Source organism: Phoxinus phoxinus, assembly GCF_949152265.1.
Source record: "Phoxinus phoxinus genome assembly, chromosome: 16".
Lineage (NCBI taxonomy): Eukaryota > Metazoa > Chordata > Actinopteri > Cypriniformes > Leuciscidae > Phoxinus > Phoxinus phoxinus.
Genome location: NC_136891.1, coordinates 29,248,913 through 29,275,457, shown reverse-complemented (window position 1 = coordinate 29,275,457; position 26,545 = coordinate 29,248,913). Strand labels below are relative to the sequence as shown.

At 37.3% G+C, this 26,545-nt stretch overlaps 1 protein-coding gene across 2 annotated transcripts in view; it reads left to right on the top strand.

Moving 5' to 3' along the window:
* Nucleotides 1–8,894: 8,894 nt before the first annotated feature.
* Nucleotides 8,895–26,545, top strand: part of bach2b (BTB and CNC homology 1, basic leucine zipper transcription factor 2b) — a 92,800-nt gene continuing 75,149 nt past the window's right edge. The window contains exons 1-2 of one of the 2 annotated variants that reach the window (XM_079584775.1): nt 8,979–9,277; nt 22,534–22,797. In XM_079584775.1, coding sequence (XP_079440901.1) covers nt 22,741–22,797 — 57 coding nt within the window. In that variant the 5' untranslated portion in view covers nt 8,979–9,277; nt 22,534–22,740. Of the gene's footprint in view, nt 9,278–22,533; nt 22,798–26,545 lie in introns of both variants that reach the window. The other variant, XM_079584776.1, reaches the window with a different exon arrangement.

Below are 26,545 nucleotides of genomic sequence, written 5' to 3'. Positions count from 1 at the left end.
CTTATTAAAAGGGCATTTTACCACCCCTTTAAGATGTGAGATGTCGGGTCTATTTTAACAGTGTCATTTTCACACACTGAAACTGTGAGTCCCTGTCGCTGGTTTAAGGAATCCTGTGTCTCACAAGCCATCATGAGCAGGTTTTTACATTCGCAGTTTCTTCAAGTAGGCTACAAAACAACAAATATATGACACTTTGAGAATCAGTTTTGTTGCGGCGACAGGAGGGTTTTGGCTCTCTCGGAATGATGCCATTTGTGACCCTGGATCACAAAACCAGTCAAAAGTCGCATGGGTATATTTGTAGCAATAGCCAACAATACATTGTGTGGGTAAAAATATTTAAATAATAAAAATTAGGCTAGCCTACTCTCATAAAATTTTGAATTTTTTGAAAATAAATTTGTTTCGTTTTTCACATATTTTGTTTCCAAATTAATCAGTTAGTCAGTTCAATCAATAAAAGACAGTCATTGGTTTGGGTCCTAAATTAATCTGTTGTTGAAAGAATGATTCAAAGTGTCTGTTTTGTTCCTGAATGAATGGCTTAACATTATTTATAAAGGCAACCGCTGCGTCCCATTTAGCCTACTTATACTATTCCCTAAAAGTAAAGTACGTAGGCTACTGTTTTTGTGAAGAAAAAGTAGACACTTTTGAGTGTAGCAGAAGTGTAAGCAAGCTTTGGGACATAGGCCTACTAGTTTGTCATAATTGCGTATTTAACGGACAGCTCTTCCGCTTAGTTATATAATCTTGTCACAGTTAAAATCCTCCACATTTAATTAAATTTCCTACCGTAACGGAGATAAATGAAGCAAATTGATATGCTGCCATTCTTATGTCTTTCATGCGTAGGCTACTCTCCTCATGTGTTTGCATAACGATTAATTAAAAAGTTAAAGTGCCCCTATCATGGATTTTTGAAAATAATGTGAAGTATGTGAATATAAACAGTGCAAAGTTGTAAAGCTGAAAATGCATCATAAATAAAGTTAGTTTATTTTAAAAGAAAGAGTCGACTCTGCACCGCTCAAACGAGTCGGTTGGCTTTCGAATCTATTTTCGTGAAGTTCGCACTTCACTATATTTGCATAATGCCCGCCATCATATTGCTAGTTCGTTCGTGTGGATATCATGTCGTCAAGACGCTGTGCTCCGCTGTGAAAGTAAATTCGGTTTATTTTCACTTCCAAATGATGAGGCTGTGAAGAATCAGTGGTTAAAATGAATCTTTACCACGATACCACAGCAGTACCCCAACCTGTGCTGCTGTGTTCCCTTCATTTTACTGACGGCTGCTTCAAGTTCAACGCGGGATTCGCAGAACGCTTTCTAAAAAGATGGGTCAGTAACGTTAGTAACGTTACCCAGTTTATTTGGACCAACTTGCTCCTCAGAATCACAACATGTAAGTATGACTAATTATTTATGTAGGCTATATATTTTCTACCAGTGTTCAAGTTTTGTGCTTTATATAGCCTAGTGTAGGTTTCATGCTCGTTACTGTCTTACTGAAATAATTACTTCTAATCAGCTGTGGGCCACGTTTTACCTAAAACTAACGTTATGTCTATTAATGCAGATTGTCTGTCGGTCTCACTACTTTGAGTAAAGAGAAAGGATGGAGCTAACGTTAGATTTGTTTTACCAATGTTTATGTTAGTAGGTTAGTGCTCGTGCATTATGTAACTTATGCACCATTGATACAGTTCCCGCATGTTCACCGTAATAAATTAGAAATACACATCGGATTGTTGATGGACATACATTGTTAATGCTAATGTTGAGGAATTACAGTTGCAACATGTTATTTACCTCAAACTGAGTAGTGTAGTGTAGAAACGTCCTGCTCCAGGTGTCCTTGCGATGGAGGTTCAGGTTGATATGGTAAAACGATGTCATCGTGCGTTACTGTCCAGCCCTAGCTTTATCTAATCCTAATTTTGAATACTATTCAGGATGGATATGCAAATCTTTTTTTTTTCCTGAATGAATCAGTGTCTGAAAGAATTGGTTGAGTCGAGTGAATGATTCAATCAAAATCGAATAAATCGATTTGATCGAAAACAAGTCCCTAGTTCGGATGTAAATACCCGCTGAAAGACTGAAAAAGTCCCCACCACTAATGAGCAGACTGTAATGCTCAAACACAGACAAGCAGAGCAATGCAAACAGGGAAAAGCCTCAGTGCTGTTGCATTCTCCATCGAGCACATTAAAGAAACGGACTGGGCGACTATTTTTTTAATTCTGAATAAAAGTCTTAAATTCAATGAAGGTAAACGCAAGTGACTAAAAAATAATGTGACTGAGAGAAAGGGGGAGAGACAAAGTGCAACCAGCTATATTGTTGTGATCTGTGTGTGAGTGGGTGAAATGGTGTGGGTGGGAAGGTAATGGCTTTGAGCATGTGGAGTGATGAACATCTCCCCGCACAACACAGGAGATTCAGACGACTGCTTCAAAACTGATGAGTCATCTCGCACACCCCCCCCTTTGTTCGTTTTTAGTCAGACATGGCCCAGAGAGCGCACTGTAGCTGCTCACCTACAGAAATCTAATTAGAGAGTCTGGATGTACAGGATTTCATCCATTTAATCCAGCTAACAGGGGCTGAATACTAGCAGACCACATGGGGAGATGATGATAGCCTGAGACGGCATTGCTGTGTCCTGTTTGCATTAGCTTGATCATCTTCTTCAGGCATTATGAGCTAACAGGATGTTAATTTATGCACTTACTGTATACATTCTCAAGGGCCTCTAACTTTTTTAAAGGAAAATGTTTTCTGTGGAGAAGCTTTGATATTTTGAATTCACTTGAGATTGAGTGTACGATCCATAATTTCTACAGCTCGTAGGATGTCAGCGGTATCACAACAACACCTCTGAACAGCAACACTCATGGCTCTGTGGTAAGGTGTTTTCAAGCTTTGTTTCCAGCACAACGCAAATTCCTGTGGTTCTTTATGTGCTAAATCATCAATTATAGATATTTATTTTACTAAAGCGTACATACTAAAGCACAAGTTTACAGATTACAATTTTTTATAAACTGCACAAAGGATTTTTTTCAATGGCCATGCCATTGTTCCTGTCTCTGCACTTCATTATAGTGTGCAAAGTTCTCTAATGTGTACAAATGGATTAGATCTCTTGTTACGCTGATCTTAGTGCACTCGTGCTGTAATTATTTTTAGAATGCCCATCTGTTATCTAATAAGGTTTATTGTTTTTTGCATGCATTTTGAAAGTAATCTTCCTGGAGAAGAAAAACATTTTGATATCAAGATTTTTCTTATGATTGATCACTGATAAATCTAGCACAAATGTCATTTCCTTTTCCTTGCACTCTCATTTTTCACATAAACCTCATCGCTAAGCTAAATAAGTAAACACAATGCTGTGCTGTGCTACACAATGCTGTTATTGTTTGACTGGTTGGTTTAGTCTCAGTACAAGATGTGGCTGATCAAGAACTAAAGCCAAGAACAAAACTATTGGTTTGGCTCTGGTTTGAACTCTAAAACAACCTTTAACCAACCACACACACACACACACACACACACACACGCATGCATAAACACCCACTCTTGGCCTCAGCTGACAAATGAACAATAACAACCTGTCAAGCATGGAAGTTCTGTCTTTCATCTGAATGTCTGAAGATGTTCTGCAGAGTAACAACTTTCTGTCCAGAATTTTAAGAGACCGCTGCCAAAAGCGAAGCTTAAAGGATTAGTTCACTCAAATATGAAAGTTTTGCCATCATTCACTCACTCTCATGTCGTTCAAAACCTCTGTCTTTCTTTCTTCAGAAAAAAATAATAATTGTGCTGGTCATTCTTTTCCTTGCTGTCGCAATGAATGGGGACGGCTTGCGGCTTGCGGTAACTGAAAGTACCGGTAACTTAAGCTGAGATAAAATTAAATAAATTGAAAAAATAATAATAATAATTTATTTGATTTAATTTCTGCTTTCCAGTGAAGCAGGTGCATCTTAAACGGCAAGAAAATTCAATTTGGAAATTAAAATAAATAAGTTAAAGTACTAAAATTACTAAAGCTAAAATACAAATAAAGCTAGAATTTTTTTTTTTAAATGGCAAATGCACAACTAAAATTGAAAGGAAAATATAAAATTACAAATAAAGCTAATTACTAAGCTAAAAATTACTATAATATTATATAAATGATACTAAAATAACACTGCAGTACAAGTTAAACTCATGGACCAGATCGAACAAAATCAGATCAAGTTTGTCAGGATTACCTGAAAAGATCCCATGCATTCAAAAAAAATGTTTTCTCACAAATCAGGCATTACTTCTCTCATGAACATGCCAATAAGGGGTCAAAATATTCAGTGAATAATGACTTGGATTAAATCTATTGTATAACTTCAACAACAATCTCTTTTATTGTTTTTTTTTCTCTCTCTTTCTTTAAGCCTGCACCTGAATGAAGTATATGTGAGAGTGTGGGTGAAAGTGTACGTCCTGTGTGCACAGAGATGTGCAGTGTTCTCAGGGGGAAGTGTTACCTGTCCTGTAGGTAACCTGAGCTGTTGTTAATATCTGTGTGGTGTCTGTGTTGTGAATGGCGGTTAGCCTGCTCCCCGAGGCTCTGCTGGGGAAGCAGCGATTGACGTAATCAAAGCGTTTGGCTCGAACTGCTTCGTTGACTGGCTTCGGAGTTTACGTCTTTGTGCCTCTGTCGGGGCTTGCCTCGCACCTTAGCAAGCCAATATAGGGATGTCATTTGGCACCGTGTTTCACTGCAGCGACCGCAAAGTCAATTAATCTTCTCCGAAATGAGTCATCAAGTGTGGCCGACTGTCGTGCATTCGACTGGTTCAGGGGGCCAGTTTTGATTTTACACCAGTCCTTACTGTTATGACTCATACCTTTCGGCAGCTTGCGGGATTTGACATGTCGTCTGATATTGCGCTGTACCTCTGCGAACTTCAACCAACTTTTATAAAACCACTTATTTCGCCATTTTCATGCAACTTTAGCAGTTCTTCCTGTACACAACTCTGATCTGCTATATAAAAAATAACTTTAAACTCTTATACCAGGGGTGTCTAATCCTGCTCCTGTCCTGCAGAGCTAAATAAGATCTTTATTAAAAACTTCCCAGTAGGTTTTGTACGGATGGTACAATTCTATATATAAGGTAATTGGCAACGTGAAAAGTTTCCATATGATTGTGTATTGCAAATGCTGTTCTTTTGAACTAAGATCAAAGAATCCTGAAAAAATGATCATGGTTTCCACAAACATATTAGGCTGCGCAATGTTTTTATTATTGTTTGAGACTTGAGTAATGATGCTGAAAATTCTGCTTTGCCATCACAAGTATAAATTAAAATATATTCAAAGAAAACCGTTATTTTAAATAGCATATGTATATGAACATGTGCTTTCTACCATACATTTGCATACATGCGTGTCAGTACTTGTCCACTGTCTTGCTTGAGTTTAGAGAAATTCATTCTGCAAGCGCTCCATTTGAGCCTTAGATATGACACTGTGTTGAAGTGGTAATTGCAGAGGGAAGATTTGGTGGTTTTTGTTTGTTTTAGCGCCAGTGGGGGGGCACTTCCTCTCACTTGTAGGTTATTTAGTGAAATAAATCGCCCCGTCCAAACTGCAAAGTCTACGTTATATCTCTCCTCGCCTGTTCGCCCTATACCTGTCTGTTTGTCCACTATAGAGCGACGGTGGGAATCAAAAGTCCCATGACTTTGATGGTCTGCCTTAAATCAGTCACTCAGTGGGGCCCCTGGCTGGGAGAACACCACAGGGAAAGGTCACAAAGTGCAGGAATGCTTCTTGAACTCCTTGGCACTTTCGTATGTGTACATATAATCCTTGTAAAATGTTTCTTGTGCAACATTCAACACCACAAATGACTGAAGTTTTCTGATCCTTCAATAAAAACGACTAATAGGAATGCTTTATCTATGTAAGGTGCAGTGTGGAAGATTACGTTTAAATTATTTTGCTCGGGAATCATACAATAAATTTAAGATTATTAAGTTAAGAGCACTAGATGATGATGATGATGATGGTGGAAGAAAAGGATAAGTACACTTCATAGACTGAAGCTATATTCAGTTTGTTTGTTTGTTTGTTTGTTTATTTAATAACTTTTTAAATTATTTATTTAATTATTCTCAAAATCAAGCAACTACTCAATTTCGTGTACGCTAAATTCCACATTGTGATGGGGAGCCCTGAATTATAAAATAAGAAAAACAAATTAACTGTATGTGGCGGCTAGATAATTCATAATTATGCATGCTTCCTAAGGGAATGATTCTACATTAGAAATGAGAATATTTTCAGTTGAAGCGCTCTTGTACAAACAGTAAGTATGATGGTTTGGCACAAAGCATGCTGGGATTGTGTGCTGGTATATGACTTATACAAAGTCATCTCAGCTCTCTAGTACTTTTAAAACAAACAATATAGCTTATTTATTATTATTGCATTTAATAGTAACTATTATATTTTTATACCAGTGTTTTATAGGGGTGGGAATCTTTTACCATCTCACGATTCGATTCGATTCCGATTCTTGAGGCCACGATTCGATTCAAAATCGATTTTCGATTCAAAAAGATTTTCGATTCAAAACGATTCGATTCGATTTTATCCATAATGATTTCTAATCGGGTTTCTGATCATGATCTACTCTCATCTGCTTTGCTATACAGAATGACAAACGGAGACTTTAAAGTGTCTTTTTCACATTTATTAAGTTCAATTCTCAGGGAAGTGCCTTTTATCAAAAACATTGTCTGGTTCTCAATTGCTACTCATTAGTATCTAACGTTAGCTATAAAATAAGTTGGAACAAAACAAAAGTGCTTCTTCATAATACAAAATGGTTGAAAATAGATGCAGTTTACCACAAATAGGCTATCATGTAGAACACAACCGGTGAAGACAAAAAAACATCTATATTTCTCAGTCAGACACAGTAACTTAAAGAATAACAAGTTATGAAAATAAAGAGCTTCTTTCAAAATGAATAATAGTCCTACCCCTAAGCTACCTGGCGATGAAGCAGCGATAGACCGAGTTTTTTTTTTTTTTTTTTTTGCCCTCTCGGAGTTGGCAGGGAGTTTCGTGAAGCACTGCAGTGTGCGTTGGTCTGCAGCTGGCGGCTGACTGTAAGTTCACACCGCCGCCGACTTGAGCTGCAAAAAAGCTATGGCCGCCCTGTCAAGGACGCTTGTCAAAAAGTACGGGGAATCTTGTTGACGCTTTGGCCGCTCTGACGTTTTTTTTCCCGACACCATCGTATTAAATGATTTTGATTCATATGCGCGAGGGAGAGAGAGAGAGCAGACAGCGCTCGGTTGAGTGCGCGCGCGCGGCCGGGGCTCTCTCTCTCTGCTCGTTATTATGCCCTGTTAAACTGACAGGACTTAAAACACATGCAAATGGTAGGAACGAAAGATCTCCCTCTCATCCATTTGCTTCCTTTTTGTTTTAGTGATTTGCCGCTCACGTCCCGTATAGGCTAGTTACAAAAATGGAGGCGAACAGCCAGCTGATTTTATTTATTTATTTATTAAATCGATTCTTGGACATTTCAGATCGATTCTGAATCGTTGCCAATGAGAATCTAGATTCTTCTGTGAATCGATTTTTTTGGCACACCCCTAGTGTTTTATATGTTTGCTTGATCTTATAAATGTATTAATTGCATTGCCTGAATTGTTTTGTGACAATGATAGTGGAAATATTAAATTGCTTTCTTTTCTTTTTTTTTTTACCTACACTTGAAGATATGTGTGCCTATATTTTAACTGACTTTCAAAAATAAACACTGAAACATATTCACTTGTAAAACAAATCTAACAAAAGTAAAACAAAAAAATTATTTAATAGACTAATTTGATATTACAAAAAGCGAAATCACAACATAGTAGAAAGTAGTGACCTACAGTGATGTTCAGCCTAGGAAAACTGACTTCACCCTTTATTCAAATGATTATAAAAAAAATATTTTGTAAGCATATTGCATAGTCAGTTGTGCTTAGACTTAGAGTCAATTGTTTTATTTGTAATAACACAAACATGCCAAATTGTACTGACATCATTTTTGGGCTGCCATACAAAAATGTTTTATGAACGCATGCAAAAACAAGAAAAAAACAATTAAATATTAATAACTAATCATGCCTTCACCTGTGAGCTTTTTTTGTTTTTTTATTAATTTATGTAGTAAAATAAAACATGTAGCTGTAGTTGTTTACCCCCTTTTTAAAACAATAATTAAAAAAAAAAAATCTTTCAAAAATCTTTTTTTCAGATAAATAGGCCTATCTTAACCAAGTTTAGGTTTGGTTATCCCTCATATTTAAAATATTTTAAAAATATATAAAGTTGGTTCCTTATATGTTGATTATTTAATCAAACTTATAGGGGTCATTAAAAATAAATCCCCAAACCAATCCCCTCCAGACATAACTTTTGGCCACTACTCTCTCTCTCTGTGTGTGTGTGTGTGTGTGTGTGTGTGTGTGTGTGTGTGTGTGTGTGTGTGTGTGTGTGTGTGTGTGTTATATATATATATATATACACACACACAACCATTTTTGAATAAACGTATTTGATGGGGCTATTACAAAAAGCGAAAACTCAATAACACTAACAGCATGGCAGAAAATGATGTACCGCATTTCAAACCGCATGTCAGTTTCAATCTGCATGTATTCTATGTGAAAGTTTCTCAAGACGTGGGTCCCATCAGTCCTCGTCTAGGATCAGCCTGTACTCGTGAAATTGGCGTCGGAGCACACATCGCTTTTCCCCGCTACTCTAATACGCGAACCGCGGCAGCGCACATATTTGGAGTAAAGTGTCTTGCCACTGGAGGCAGCAACGCAATGCGCAGCGCAGCGCTGTTGTGAATGAGGGGTGGGATGACGTCAGTGCGCGAATGTCAACAATGTAGCGATTGAGAGTAGGCGTTTCATTCGAGTGTAACAAACAGAGGAGACGGAGCCGCACGCTGCAGAGATCACCACACACACATTTACACACACGCGCGTTTTTATAAACACTTTTACAACCATAAACGTGATTTAATTTTTTTCCCTTAAAAAAAAAAATTATTGTAAGAGTGCACCGCAAAAACGTGATCTCCCTGCAGCCCGGGGACTTTAGGAGTCTGCAAGGAAGTCATCATGTGAGAGAAAAAAATAGCTAAACGGACAAAAGGGCTGCATCACAAGGAAAAAAAACTAGGCTGAAGGTGAGTTGCATGACTATTATTATTTTATCCATGCCTCCTGTGCGTTACATGTGGTTCATCTGTCGTAAATGGAAACGGAGAGGCAAACTTGTGTTTTTGAGTGGGCTGTTTCACAGTACTTGGAGGCTTTGTTTCACGCTATACAGGCAAATATCACCGAAATGGAAAAGCTAGACCGCATGCCTGCCAGGGTTTACTTACGCGCTGAAAACACTCCCGTTTTAACGTAATGTTACCACATCCTGTTGTGCAGCAGTGACAATAGTTTGAGTGTGTTTGCTAGTAGTGGGATGCACTGCGATCCCGGGGGGAGGAGGAGGGGTCAGGCATGGCTTGTTTTCGCTTAAAGAAAAGAAGTTGTCACTCGGCCTTGACCGATCATAACAACGACGGAGACCCCCGGTGTAGATTCCCGCCTCCTTTCCTTCCCAATGAATGGAGGAGTTGAGAATTAAAGTGTGTTGTTTTTTTTATCGCGGTAGTTTAATAGCCTAAATGTCGCAACGTTTAGCTAATATTCTTAATTTCATTTTAAAAACATGATTATCTATTATTATTAGAATTACGCACGAGGCGTAATTGCAGAATTACGCGCTGCATGTATCAGCTCATCTCTGTTTCAAAGAGCAATCGGCTAAAAATACACGGCTGGTTGGGAAATGTGCTTACTGCAGTGGGATGTAGAAATGGGAAGCAAGTTGTCTTTGTTCTGCGCAGCACATCTCTGATGTAAACCACAGCCATTGCATTACACACTCTGATTAATCCCCATAAAAGCAGCAGCACATTTGCTGTGTAAGGGACGGCGAGCCTTATTTGGTTCAGCAGCCAATGCAAACGTCTCGACTACCATTTAAAGGAACGAGGGAGCGTTTTCAGCGCGCGCACGCTGGAATGCTGGATCTCCGGTCTTCCCTCAATGATGATGAACAAACTCAATGAACTGCTCTCTGTGATGCAGGTGTTTCGCATTATCACGTTACGTTCCGCCTCGAATAATATGACTAATTTAACGGACACCGGCAGAGGTGGATGTAGTAATAAGCGCGAGCGCGCATTCGGGAATGCGATGTGATCATTCTTCTCTGCGATTGTAGAAAAATATATGTAAAATAGATTGTGTGTTTTTATTTATTTATGTGAATTGGTTGTTAAGTTGTTATGAATGACTTGGAGGTTTAAATCACTAATTCCCACACATGGACACAAAAAGCCACTCACAAATATTAATAATCACAGGCATGAACCGGAAGGATGATTTTTGTAGTGGGATTCCTGGACAATAATAATATAGGCTATATGTGAATATAAATATATAGACCTATATATTTTCCTATGGACATGATTCAGTTGATTTAATGAATTAATTCCGGTTATTCAGTAAGTGAGTTGACAAGCGTCTGGATTTATCAATGTAATGAGGCATTTGAAATGAGGTGATGCAGCAGTTTGAGCTGCGCGTGCATTCCTTTGTCTGCGGCGCTACTGAATCGTCCAGGATATTTTTCCTTTGCCCACAGACTGAATTGTTCAACCGCCAACGTATCGTTAAGTATTTTTTTTACATAGATTTGAATGTTAAATTAATTTCACATTGTCCTATTCATAGCATTGCTTCTTTTTAACACTTGTCCCTTTAATAAAACAGTTTACACTTGCGCCCTCCCCCTTCTTATAAGCCTTTACGGCAGACTGAAGCAAACCAACAAAACCCACCGTATTGTCTTATTTAAAAAAAAATGATTATGATTTTAGGTTTGTAAATCGATTTGAATGTATAGAGACACGTGCATAATCTCGTGGTGTAGATATGACGCCATTGTCTGTCTACCTGATGGAGATCACACAGATAGGCTATATACATTTGCCATCAGCAGATGCCTTAAAGAGATAGGCAAAAACATATATATATATATATATATATATATATATATATATATATTTAATAATGGGCATTGTCATCATTTACTCATATTATTCCAACCCTGTACAACTTCCTTCCTTGGAACACAAAAGGATATGCTGGGCAGAATGACAGCCTCAGTCACCGTTCACTGGCATTGCATCTGTTTGCATCATACACTGGAAGTGAATGGTGACTGAAGCTGTCATTCTGCCTAACTCCTTTTGTTATTATTACACGGAAAGTAGTCCTATGGGTTTTGAGTACATAATCTTAATAAATGTTACACATTTTTGTGTTGTGCTATAGGTCTGGTTTTAGGTCATTTACCTTAATTGTATAATAATAATAATCAGTTTATTAGATTTTTTCCCTAAACAAAAGTAATTGTGCTCTCTTTTAAAGTAGGGCTCATCTACTGTAAATATGATCATCCTTGTGGCATTTTAAAAGGCAGCTATTGTATTTATGTTCATTTATACTGTGAAAAATGTATATAAATAAGTGCAAAATAATATGTGGGAAATATTTAGGTTCTTTTACACTGCTTTGTCTACCAAAAATACTGTACTTTTATTTTTATTTATTAATTAAATCAATTTATTAGTATTTTAATATATTTTTATTTGTATGTATTTTAATCCATTTTAATTAGTTTATTTTCTCTCTGTATTATTTTTATTTATTTTTTTCTCCCCTAAGCTTTTCCATAGACCCACAGTACTCCCTTTCAGCCCCCTCCGAGTCTCCAAAAGTTTGAAAACCCCTGTTATAAAGTACCATACATAAAACCCCTCCTATTCCAAGCTATCTTGTTCAATTGGATCAGATATAAATGTTCTTATAGGAAAAGAAAGGCCATTGTCAGCACTCATAATAAAATCATCTTCTCTGGGAGGATGAGTCTGCAGCGCAGTTAATGGCTTCATTAAGATCCCCCTCCATTTCTGATATAAATCCACCCTCAGTTTTTCTCTGCAAGTCATTCTCTCACGATTTGCTAATTTTGCTTTGCTCACAACTCATTAGATATTTAGAATTAGAATGAATTATTCATCAAATGCAAATTCCCTGAAATAATTAGTATTATTTGTAATGCATTCTTGTGATTTTATTCTTTCTTTAAAGAACCATTTAAGATCAGTTTAACAGCAATGTTTTTTTTGTTTGTTTTTTTGTCCAGGCGTTCCTCATGCTGATGATTCATAAACTGACAGGTTTTAACAATAACTCTTCTAAAGAGCCTATCCCACTTTGGTTGAGTTTACATTGAACAACTGGAGTAGGAAAATAAACGGATATTTTACATCGACCTCATTAATGCCATTGCCTAATGATTGTTATTGGATTAAATGTATTTTAAACACTCATGCATCATAGTACTTGAACAGCAGTGTTCTGGTACATTTGAGTTTTTACAAGTTTTAGCATTTCTTCTCTCCCGCCTGTTTGAATAAGCCCACCAGTAAAGCTCTTCGCAGAGAATAAGAGCCTTGGGTATGAAAACATGTTCCCATAGCCGTCCCACGTCAGCACTAAGGCATGTTTGACTGAGTTCCAGCCTCTGAGAAGGAGAAAAAGAAGAAAAAAAAGCGAGCGAGAGAAAGCAAGCTGAGCCGTTTAAGTTCAGACGGGACTTTTTTCTGTTCTCACATGGCGTTTTGAGTGGCAGTGAGTGATTGGCATCATCAGTCACTGTGCAGTGAGCGTGTCTATAATGGCACACGATCCCACAGACAGTAGAAGGAATCTCTCTGTGTTCATCCTCTTCAGTGTTTGTGCCAAGGCAAATCTCCCTGGCTGTTAGTTACCACAGGCCAAATCCTGACTGGACCATTTTGCTCTAGGATTTTTGGGGATTGCCGTGCTTGTGTGCTGTTACCTCATTCAGATTGTTAATAATTTTGTCTGTGCACTTTGGCATCCACTTGCCCATCTTGTCATCCAATGTTCTTACACGCAAATAAGCTAATAAATGAAAAGATTGACAGGCTGCTCCACATCTGGCCTGAATTGAGCTCCAGTTAAAAACAACAAGCGCGAACGAGCAGGAAGTTTATGGGTGGAATAGTGGAAGCGTTCGACTCAATGGAAGCCCATAAAAACCACACCAGGAATTCCGTAACAGTCAACAGTCTCTCCGGCCCACACCGCGCCGAAAGAGAACTCCACTCGGAGCGCTGAATTAACACAATTACCGCCACGTTTGGATCATTGCTTTTTAAACTCCTTCTTCGCGGGAGTTCTGTTTTTATGCTGAATCGTGTATTTATGTGTGTAGTTATTAATGGATGACGTGTGTCTGTAGGATTTTCGTTGCCTCAGCTTTGAGCGAGCAGTTAACACACACAGCACAGCTGCTGTTTTGATACTGTCAGCCCGTCTCGCACAGTCAACCTCTCCCATTCTGCTCTCCAGCTCATTGATTATCAATTAGAGATTGTCAATGTGCAATACCTTTCAAAACTTTAGGGTTTTAGTACGTTTTTTTTTTTCCGTCACACTTTAGTTTAGGGGCCAGTTCTCACTATTAACTAACTATTACTTTTGCCTCAAACTTCTAATTACTGCTTATTAGTTGGTAAGGTTAAGTATTGATAGGATTAAGGGATGTAGAATATGGCATTTGTATGTGCTTTGTACTAATAAACATGCTAATAAGCAACTAGTTCATATGAGAATTGGACCCTGAACTAAAGTGTTACCGATTTTTTTTCTTATTCAAAACAACAAATTAATACTTTACCTTTGCAAGATCAATGATCAAAAGTAAATATATTTACAAAAGATTTCTGTTTTAAATAAATGTTGTTCTTTCTATTCATCAAAAAATCGTGAAATTCGAATCACAATTTTAACAAAAATATTAAGCAGCACAACTCTTTTTAACATTGATAATAAGAAATGTCTTAAACAGCAAATTATCATATTAGAATGATTTCTAAAGGATCATGTGACTGCAGACTGGAGTAATGATGCTGAAAATTCAGCTTTGCCATAACAGGAATACATTACAAAATATTATAAAATAAAATAATAAAATAAATGCAGCCTTGGTGAGCATAAGAGACTTCTTTCAAAAGTATTAAAACAATTACTGACCCCAAACGTATATAAATGGTAGTGTAAGTTGTTCTAAGACTAAAAGATAATTTAGGGTAAATTAATAACATTTGTCATAATCAGTGTACCTTAAATTTAGATCCAAGTCATTATGAACTGTTTCCTAATTTAAAATAGTGGCCTTGTAGGAGTTTAGAAGCGGTTTTACTGTCATTCTAATTTTGTCAAAAGAAACCTTAAAACTAGCCGTACCTGTCTGAGTAACAGTGAGTAACTTTTTTTTGATCAAGCTGATAAGTGTCGTAGTTTACTCAGCTGTCACTCATGTCTAGGACCACATCATCTGCAGTCATTTGTTAGTTTTGCTGTTTCTTTGGCAGGGATTTAAACCGCAAAGTTCTTCAGCATTGTGAAACTGCTGTTTCAATTTACGGCAAGTTTGGTTTCACCATTTGAGCACGTTGCTCTGCAGGTTTTAGATTCTTTATGTAAAGTACATGTTTAATAATATTTTATATTCAACGTAATATAATTTGCATCTTTACGAAAATAATTTGCACAATTATTCTAGGTAAATAAAAGTCTAAAAACGCTGTGGCAGTGATCATGCATTCACATGTCCAATTGAGTCACACCTTCCTTCAGCAGATTATTTGCTTTACACTGAATATGTCATCATCTACCCATCCTTATGTCTCTTCAAACCTGTATGATTTTTTTTTCCCATGGGCATGGTGATCACTGACTTGGTTAAAAAAAAAAATTTCATCAAAAAATCATGAATAATATGCATCAATAAAATACACGTTTCCCTTAAAATATTAAGTACCAAACAAGCATATTATAGTGATTTCTGAAGGATCATGTGACAAAAAATGTTGCTGTGCCATTACGGGAATAAATTATATATTAAAATAAGTTATATCAGGTTGTAATTGTATTTCACAATATTGCTGTTTTTACTGTGTTTTTGGTGAGCATAAGAGACTTTTTTCCATATAAATATGTATTTTAGGTTGTGATTTGAACCCGTTTTGTACTTAAACTTGCACCCTATCTAAACAAAACTGTGTGTGTGTGTGTGTGTGTGTGTGTGTGTGTGTGTGTGTGTGTGTGTGTGTGTGTGTGTGTGTGTGTGTGTGTGTGTGTGTGTGTGTGTGTGTGTGTGTGTGTGTGTGTGTGTGTGTGTGTGTGTGTGTGTGTGTGTGTGTGTGTGTGTGTGTGTGTGTGTGTGTGTGTGTGTGTGTGTGTGTGTGTGGTTAAATTTAGATATGTCATTCCTGTCAAAATATCCATGCCTGCAGCTGCTGAGTCACATGTGCACTGCAACTGGAGAACTGCAGACCACTATATCACACTGTTCCATCTTTCAGACTTGTTCACTTGTTTGGTTACTTCACTGCACTTTGCAGACTCATTCATGTAGCTGTTCTTACTCTGCAGTCTGCAACTCATTCATTCTCACATTTCCCATGTGCCAGATATCTCTCTCCTCTCCTTATCTCCTCTGCATTCCTCTTAGAGTGGGAGTTTAACCAATAGAAACTATAGATCCAAGTAAGGCTGACTCAGATTTTTCTGTCTGATCTCAATGTACAGTACAGCTTACGCTGTGCTGAATTACTAACAATAGATAGAGCGGTCCAACAGGTGCTCAGAGCAGTTAGGTCCAACGTATAGCCTTCAAAGATTCCAGATCATTGGAAGCATGCATGCAATAAAGACAGCAACCGGGCATATAGGAACAAGTCGACATCTATCGCATCATGTGACTTAACAGGAGGTGGAGAGGGAACGTTACCAGCCAGTTTTTGCACACCACTCGAGTACTAAAATAAATGTGGTGAAAAGGAGTTGAGGGTGTTTTTTTAAGCTTGATTTATCTCAGATGTGCTTTTTACACAGTTGTTTGTGGAAATAAGCAGCGCGACTTTCACAATGACACATACGTATTAATAGTTACAAAATAATTTCACACAATCATTTGTAATGACTGACATATGTTAATTTAAATATTATATATGATTTTAGCACAGATATGTATAATATTAAGAATTTACATTTAATTGTAAATTGTAAATATTAAATGTATGTTTATATTTAAACGCATATTTTATAATTATGTATGAATGTACAGCAAGGTTGTATTTATTTTATTATTATTTAAAAAAAAAGTTTGAACAATTGAACACAACTGTTTTCTATTTTAATATATTTTAATTTGCTCAATAAACATTTCTTATTATTATCAATGTTAAAAACAGTTGTGTAACCATGATATTGTTTTTGATAAATAGAAAGTTAAAAAACTGCATTTTTAATATATATATATATATATATATATATATATATAGTAATGTAAGTTTTTAATCTCTCTTTTGATCAACTTAATACATCTTTGCTGAATAATAGTATTATTTAGTTTAATTTAATTAATAATAAATAGCTTTCATTTTTTTAAATCTTACTGAATCCCAATTTTTTAAGGATAGTGTGTTTGTATTATGTATTTAAAAGTGTATTTTTTGCATAATATTCCAAATGAACACATTTTGACACGCCAAGTTAACTTCTCCAGATATCCTCTGTCCAGTTTATGGAGGGATGAGTGTACAGTAGTAGGCACCCTGGGAACTGGCAAGCAACATATATGTACCGGTAGTGTCACTGGATCTCTGTCTGCAACTCTCCCTCTCTTTCTCACTCGCTTAACTGTCCCAGCATTATTTATGTGCTGATGTGCTGCTGTCTGCAGAAATCTCCAGGACACCTTATCAATGCTTGGCTGCTCTGAAGCCTTAAGCTCAAAGTACTTCAGCGCTACTCTCTCCAGAAATGACAAACCGGGCGGCAATCAGTGACCCGAGTAAAGCAGGCAGGAGTGTCTTTACCGCCATGCAAACAGCCAGTCCAAGTGCTGCAGTGAATGTGGGCCAGGCATAGCCTCAGGCAAACACACACACACACACACAGTGTATATATATATATAATGTACACTTTCACTTCCATACATACATGGACACACTGTCACTACCACACACACACAAATTAAAATGGTTTCACACCACAATAGGACTAAGGAAACCTGTGGGAGGGCAGGGGTGTCATGGCCTGTGTCGGTACGGATGAGTCATATGCACTGTGCTGTGTCAATATTGGTGCTCAGTCTAAATATAACCTACACACTACCGCAAAACTTACTAAAGCACATGCAAATACACACACACACACACACACTAGTGCCGGCCAGCCTGGAAAATGTGTTTTGTTGTTACTTTCCCCCCATCTGTCAGGATGACGCTATCAAATGCTTTCCTGCATATTTTAACGTCTATGAAAAATAGAGCATTCCAGGGGTAATTTGAAATGCTACTATAAATGTTTCATGGCAGATTTACACACCCGAACCGTATACGTTTATGTGAATGATTCAAGGTTTATGCGAAATGTCCGTCCGTCCCGTCTGTGCCAGAAGAAGTCAGATTTACAGAAGTGTAGATGTTTTTTTCTCTGCGTCATTGGATGCTCTGTCGAGGCTTATCCCAGGTGAACATACCACAGCTATGCTGTCAAAACCTCTTCGTCAGAGAAATGCTTTTGTTAGATTGAAAAAACAAGAGTCGGTTCCTTTACCTTGGCAACCTCATTTTTGAATTCCTTAGATTTTCAGCCAAGCCCAACTTGCAGGAAAATGTGGATGTTTTTGACCTCTTTCAACCTCTCTTTCCCTCTTTCTTTTTCTCCATTACTTCGTATTGAATTGCTGCATGGGACAGGACAGCAGTAATTTCAAACAATGTCGGCTAAGAGCCTGAATGAACTGCGTCTCAGGCGTGCTAGATACTGAACTTCCTGCCAAGGTCATTTTCTTTCCCCCTCTGCCATTTTTTCTGGATGGGAAAAAGTGACTTGAGTCCACAAGAGTGGAAGGTATTTAAAACAATCAGCGGATTCCTGGTAAGTGGGTGAGATCATTGTTTTAGAGAGAGACAGCAAGTAAAAGGAGAATCCGAGCTGGAGGGAGGGCAGTGGGGTGGGTGACCCCTGTGTGGCGAGTTGTTTTCCGTTTGCCAGAGCGACTCAGCAGGCGGACTGCACTCGGAGGGAACGTCGGCTCTGGCAAAGGTCACAGTTCCTCCCAGACGGATTTATTTGTATTGCTTTGCACTTCAGAACGAAGAACAAAACATTCCCATTGTGTGTGTGTGTGTGTGTGTGTGTGTGTGTGGTGGTTGTTTTACACAGCGGTCTATTGGAAACATCTGCAAATGATGAACGCTTGTATGAATAATCACAAATAAATAATAATCTTTCAGCAGTGGTCAGTGCAAACAAGTCAGTGGTGTTTAACACTCTAGAGGAGTGATGGATGGTTTAACCTCAAGTTGTAAAGCTTTCCTCACTGTGTTTGGTAACTTAGAGGTTTTAACACAATTTCTAATTTCATGTTTGTGTGCGTGAAAAAAAGAAAGAAAATTTCGAATGGATTTATTACTTTAAACTAACTGCTTCAAAGTTTTTTTTTTTTTTTTTTTTCAGACTGATACTTTTAGATAATGAACCTAAATGAAGGGATGTTTAGCTGGCAAAGTTCAAAACAGTGACATATAATAACAGCAAGTTACTTTTTTAAACAGAAATATTGTATCATAAATTTATGTTAACAATTAACTCGGCATCATTCATTGATTAGAATAACTTGGTATAAGTGTTTATTAGTATTATTTTTTGCATAATATATCTATTAACTGTATTTTTATAATTATAATGAATAATAAAGTAGATTAAAAAATCATGAATATTAAAGGATTTAAACTTTTAATTATTAAGTGTTTTAATATTTAATAATAATTCATTTAGATCTATTTTTGTTAACACTTTACAATAAGGTCTTATTGTTAACATTGGTTAATGCGTTAACTAATATGAACTAACAATGAGCAATACATTTGTCACGAATTTATTAATGTTTGTTAATAAAAAATACAGCTGTTCATTGTTTGCTCATGTTAGTTCACAGTGCATGAACTAATGTTAACAAATACAACTTTTAATTTGAATAATGTATTAGTAACGGTTGAAATTAAAATGAATAAGTGCTGTAGATGTAGAAGTATTGTTCATTCTTGGTTCATGTTAACTAAAGTTGTTAACTAATGAAACCTTATTGTAAAGTGTTAAAAAAAAAGAATTCTCATCTAGACAACTTGCGGACCACGCTTACTGTCATTCGTTTTATAATTTCCCTATTTTTGTCACCATTGTGATTTCAATATGCATCGTTGACTGACTGTTAACAACCTTCAAAACAACAGTTTATTGTCTGAGGCATTTACGTTCTCTGTAGTAAATTGATGATTTGTGGGGCACTGAGGTGTGAATGAATAAAAACAAGTATGATGTGTGGTTTTACTCTTTGTGCAGCTGGAGGTGTGTAAATGTGTGTGCATCCTGTGAGACTCGCACAGGTGGTGAGGGGGAGGGGTAAGAGGTGGGAGTGGAGCAGCAGGGGTGGCGTGACCACTTCCTGTCTCAAATGTACAGTAAATCGGTCGTGTCTTTACCAAATCAACACCGTGCACCGGTGGTGGCTTTACGCTGCCTGGCAGAATCCTCTTATTGGTTGAGCTCTTGCAGTGTGGCTTGCAGAACGAGACAGCGCTTCTTTGTTCTGTCTTTATTTGTGTAGTGATGTTTTCGCAGGAGAACGATAACAACAGTGCATCATTTATGCCAGAAAAAAACAATGGTTATACACGAGCGCGCATACACACAAAACATAAAACTTTTTGCAGAATGTTGCAGTGGTAAACAACAGCGTAAGGAAAAGCCTGAGGTGAAAGGAAATGTTTCACCCCGCTATGCAGAATGGAAAAGATTAGACGTGGTATTTGAGTTCGCCCCGTCATATAGTTGAGTTTGATGTGTGGAATGCTGCTTTGACTTGCCTGAGGTGGGAAGCTTGACGTGAGTTTGCGCAGGACAGAGTTACAGGTTCTTAACCCGAGAATGCAATGGTCACGACCACAGACCTCAAAAGCTTTGAATGTTCTATACACACGCACACACACACACACACACGCATGTAATACTGCTGTTAAGAATACATTGATCCATAAATGGATCTCTCTCTGCACGCCGGTCAGAGTCGAGCTCTATTTATCAGGTAGCTTCAGGTACGGACAGATTTATGTGAGTGCAGCTCTATAGTCAATAGCTGTGACCTTAACTTCCAGTCAACAGGTTGAAGTGGCAGGGGTCAATGAGTCCGAGACCTGGCCATTCCACTGATGAGTGTCTTGAAAGAAAACATGCAGCAGCCGATAGTCAAAGACTCACGGGTTAATAGTGTTTTAGATTGCTTTGAGTGTTATTATATGCTATATTTTACTTTGTGGACATTATTTATACATAGCCATATGCTTTAAAAAAATTTGAATATGGAACTTTTAACAAACAAACAAATCTGTAGATGTGCGCGATGTACTGTGATATGTATGATGATTAAAAAAATATTTATATATATATAATAATACAATAAAACGTATTAAATGTTATTTATGCTATATATGTTAATTGTTAGTTTTTTGTTATTTAGATCATTTGATCATTTTAAAGAACAAACAAAAAAGCAACATTAATAACTGTAAAAAAGATGAATTCTGAGAAACATTCTGAAACTAGGCCATTTTTATGGCGTATCGTAAATTAAGTTATTTTTAATCTTCCTATCTTTGTTCTAGACTTTTTTTAAACAAAACATTATTTTTCTGTTATTTTTCTCAGTCATTTCTTCATTCTGTTTTGGCATGCAGGTGTGTAAGTTGCCATGATGTTCTAATTCAGAAATATTTGTGCAGTTCGATGCCGTGTAGAGGAACGTTTATATGCAGATGTACAGAAGCCGAAGATTACTAGTATGGTTTGTTTGTCTTCTCATATAGACATAGACAGGGAAGGTATTGCAGAACACGACTCCACCTTTGCCAAAAGGCAAATGCTTACAGCAATTACTAAATAAACAAAACAAAAAGAAGTGGAAAAAGAGAAAGCCAAAAATGTGGGGTGATGTAACATTTCAGCCTGTCTGACACATGGTTTTCAACATTTAAAAATGTTTCCATGAAGCTTGTTCCAAAAGAAAAAGAAAAAAGTATTATGACATGTATTTCTGTCTTTGTAAGTTTTCAATCATTTTCTATTCAATACATATAATATAATTGTATATCATATTTTAAAAATCATATATATATAATATATATTTTACTTTAGAACGTTATCATTTTCTTATCTTTAACCATTACATTGTTTATTTTACCAGTGAAAATATTTTTCACCAACTGTGAAAGCTGAAACTTTTTACAGAAAATCAAATAAATTTTGCTTTTCAATTTTACAGTTAGAAGTTTATATTAAGTGGCTTTAAGTACTATGTACTTACATTGAAATTACTAATTTGATACAATGGACTTATTGTGTACATACATGTTTTTACATTGTACTTATATTTTTAAAATACCTGCATGTAATTACAGCTGTAATTAATGTATGTAATTACATTTGTAATTACACTGTTGATCCTTCCCTTACACCTTAACCCACCCTTAAACTTAACCATACCACCACACCTGTCCCTAACCTTACCCGTATCACACCGCAATAGCAGCAAAAGTGTTTTACAATACAACATGAACACAATAAGTACATTGTACTTATTTTTCCATGTTAGTACATAGTACTTAAAGCCACTTAATATAAAGTGGGACCGAAGTTTTAAACTGCAGTAGAACCAGAAAGACCAAAAAGAAAAAGTCAAATGCAAATCTAATATAATTAATGGTAAAATTGATTATTAGAATTATGCATTTTTTGCAATTTAATGTCATAGATGGTTATGTGCAGGTAAAATAAACCACTTTAATATGTATATTTATTTAGTCTTTAAAGAAATGTCAGCTGGCAGAGAATGCTAAAAGTAGTTTGGCATACATTAGTAAGTTAACAAGTTTCCAACACAGAATCAAATGACTGCCAAATTAAGTTTCAAATGTTTCTGAGACTACAAATGATGTAGATCACTTTTCAAACATGACACGATCACTTTGTAAACTATATTTCACAGTCGGTTCTGCCAGAAGTTCATGACATCATTCATTTCGAACAAGCGTGATCTAGAACAAGCACCTAACCTTGTTTGTTTTGCCTGAGAAGACATAAAGCCTGATTCGTTGTTGTGTTTATCTCAGAAAGATATCATGTATGATAATAAGAAATGCACTGTTCATTACAGGAAAGGAAGTATGGCTGGGGTTTACAGTTGATGAAGTCCGAGGGGCGTGTGTTAGCCTGACAGAGGTGGAGCATACTCCACACAGAGAGACGTTCCTCTCTTAGGAGGCCTGTGCTGTCGACCCCGAAAACCCAGCCGAGAACTGTTGCTGGCGCTGCACCACAACATGCGTCTCAATCCCACAGTCACACAGGAGCATCTCAGCGCATGCTAACACTCGGAGCTGTCGCTGTCACCTCCTGTCAAACAATGGAACAGACCACTGTGAGTGATCAAATTTGAGTTTTTGCTTTTACGCCTCATGCATATGCATAAAAAAATGTCCGGCTGTGTCACCTGGTTTGGGATTGCTATTGCTTATGTTTTGTTGGACGTGATTTGAAAGTCAGAAAGACTTAAGACATTGTCAGATTTTTGTGTAGACCCAACAGCCTCAAAAGATCAATGAAGTGGATCCCGTTCACAGTAGAGTATCAGGTCAGTTGTGGGGCGGGTAAATGTTTGACATGTGTCCTCAAACGCCCCTACAGATAACCATTGGTCCTCTTGTAGAGCTGAATGAAACAACCTACTATCTTGCAAAATATCTCCATTTAAAAATTGCATATCAAGCATTTAGTTTCAGTTAGGAAGTCTGCCATTTTGAGGAGAAGGCACTTTGAGGGCGAAACTGCACCAATAAACAATAGATTTGTTCAAAGTTTTGCCTTTCTACACTAGTTTGTGTACGTCAATTTGTAAAAGTGCCTTACAAAGGAAATAAAGCTTCCTTTTCAGTTTCCTCTCCAGGTGCTGCAAATATCAACCGTATAAATAAATATCGAGCCACAAAGTGACTGTAATATTAACTCGATGTAGTAAAACAACTTTTACTACTTGTAAAACTTGAATCATAATACTTGAATCATTGAATCATGCACTTGAATCATAACTACAATACGATTCAAGTACCATCCTCTTTATTAACCATCTGGTTAAAAAAAGTAATATTCCGAGTACACCACACCTGAAGTTATCGGCATGGTGTAAATTTAAATGTACTTTTATTTTAAATAATAACATAAATATATTTCAAATAAATATAGAAATAGTTGGGTTTTTCAAATAGCCTATAACATAAAAACAAGTTTGCTTTAAAGCACATTGATTGATTTTGTACATCTGAAGTTATCTCATGTGATCTACTGTTTTGGCATATTCATAAATTGGTAATTTGCAAATAACCTGCACAGCAAGTTTAGTACTGTATGTCATATATATACGTCAATCTTCTGTAGCTATCCTCAGCTCTTCCTCGGAGTGTGTGCAAGCTGTGAGGCAGCGATCTGTCCCGTTCCCAGTGTGCTTTTCTGCATGTGCAGCATGGGGTGAAGCCAGTGAAAGAGGACATTGTTCGTGTCGTAGTGAGGCATGTTGCATGCACTTATAACTCTGAGTGGGTGAAGTTTCCCCCATCATGCACCAGAAATGCCTTTGAATGACTGGATTGTGTGGAAGGGAAAAGCAGCAGGCGTTTAACGCTTTTGTTTTTATTTTTCGCTCTCCTATCTCTGTCGCAAACTCAGTGACACCGTCACTCAGCTTTCTTAAAAGGATAATTAAACTGGGAAAAAAACAAAAGTTGTTATAATTTACGTCATTCCAAACTTGTAGACATTCTTTCTTTTGTGGAACACAACATTTGAAAGACTATTTTATAATGTCCTTCCATGTAATAGAAGTCAATGGGGTCCAAAACAACATGAACCCCATTGATGGTCAAAACATTTGTATTGATATGAGCGCAAGTAAATTTTCAATTTTAGGTGAACTATCTCTTTAAGTAATGTAACTGGGGAACATAACTCGTGTTACGACTTTATGTGTTTCACATTAAACCAGCCAACGAAGTGGATGGAGGAAAAAGAACATAAAGGAAAGAGTGATTTGAGCATGTTGTAATGTCATGGATTAAGATGCCCAGCACAGCTGCTTCAGGGCCAACTGTACAGTGGTGTGTTTCTCATTCTCTCCCATGTCCTAGAGCAATGACTTGTTAAAACGTGTGACTCAGAACGGCTTGTTTGTGAGCAGACCACCTCCAGAGTTTGATTCACAGGCCTCGGCTATTGATTCAAGTCTTCCGCTTGTGCCTAACAAAGAAAACAAATGGCTTTCACGTCTCTCATGCATTCGTTTCTATCAAAGAGCATTGATTGATGAAACCGCACAAGTGAAGTGTCCTGATGCCACGGGGGGCTCCCGGCTCGCAGTGATGTAATGTTTTTGAGGTCTGGTAAACGAGTGGATCGACGTAAATCTGAAAACACAATTTCTCTAAACACGTGCTCGTTTGTTTTCGGTGAGTCGCAGAGGAGCGTTTGCTCTCCGTGAGATTTGGCACTTACGTCATGGAACTTGGCGACGTTTATGTCCATTCAGCGAGGGAAACGTTATGTGGGAAATCAGTCGGTAAGGGTTTCCAAAGATTAAATGACAGAAAATTGCCTATTGATTTAAAAAAAAGGAGTGCTAATGAACATTTCGTCATATCCTAAAGAGTGATTCATTCGGTGGCACCCTTGGGGTTAGTTGATGTTTCGTGTGCTTTTTAATATGACAGATAGACCTTTGGAAATGACTGACGGCATTCTGTGCGTAAATTACCATTTTGTGTTGGCTTGGATAGCTTCTTTTCAGCTTTTTCCTTTGGTCCTTTTATAAATCACAAATGTGACACCGGCCGCTGAGTTCATTTTACTGCCCCGTGAGAAACTACGGGCTATGACACCATCTCCGGTTCTGGGTGTGTTTTGGTTCGAGGAGTCTCCTCTGTGTCAAAGATCTGCATGTTGAGGCTTCCTCCGATGCTCCGGGCGGTAAGGAGAGCACGGAGCGAAAGGTCATAGAGAACGAAAGAGGTTATTTTTAAGCCTGCTGTATCATGTCACCTCCTACCATGAGATTGGGTGAGGGAAGATATTTCAGGATGTATTAGGCCAGGTGCTGTTCTTTTCTCATGTTTTCATCCAATTATGCTTTCTGAAGAAGAAAAATCTATATCCATGGTCAGTAGTGGTTGACCAATATGGATTTTTTTTAATGGCCAATGGCGATACCGATTTATTGGAGAGCAGAATGGCATTTGTTTTTGCTAAATTAGATAGAATTAATCAATATGACAATTATTTTATTAAATTGATTTAAAAAAATCAAGCTTTAAAATAAACAGATTCTGTAATCCTGTTATAGTACTGCTTATTGCAAATAAAGAACTTGTTAAAAACATGAATAAAAAGAAGTGAACGCTGTAATCAACTGTGCTTTCGGTAATCTGGTAAGCTTGTGTGCATTGGGAAATTATATTTTGTCAAATAAAGACCAGTTTATCCTAAATATAAAAATAATAACATTGCGGTAAACTGGTAATATGGCCGCATAGTTTGAAATCAAAGATTTAAAGATGACACTTGCATCTGCACTCTGGTGCAATCGTTGTTAGCGCTGTCAAAGTAAAAGTACCGTTGCTGTCCAAATAATCCGAAACGTTTTGGCTGATCAATTTATCAGTCGATGCTAATCATTTAAAATGCCAAATATAGGACAATATATCAGCCATGGCAATATACTGTGATACACAGTGGTCAGTGGCACTTAACGGGTCTGTTGAATATATGCTGGATATGTTGTGCAGTGGATGGAGTGTTTACCACAGCTGCAGTCACAGATGGCACGGTACAGTACCCTTGCAGTGCTCAGACGCTGTTGAAACATATGGTAAAGAGCTGGGGAATGCTGTTCTCATGCCTGCAAGGGTATGAGCAAATGCATTTTGGGATGGCATTGGAGGATGTGCACTCAAGACTTCATTAGAGAAATCTCTGACCTGACAAAGGTGACACTGAATCCTACTCACTTCCTCTCTTTTATTTTCTTTCCTTCGTACGTGTCTCTTTTGTTCCAGTTGGTTTCTGGGAATGGCCTATTTTTTGGTACCAAGTAATTTTTTCCCATAATGCAGCCGCTGCCTTAC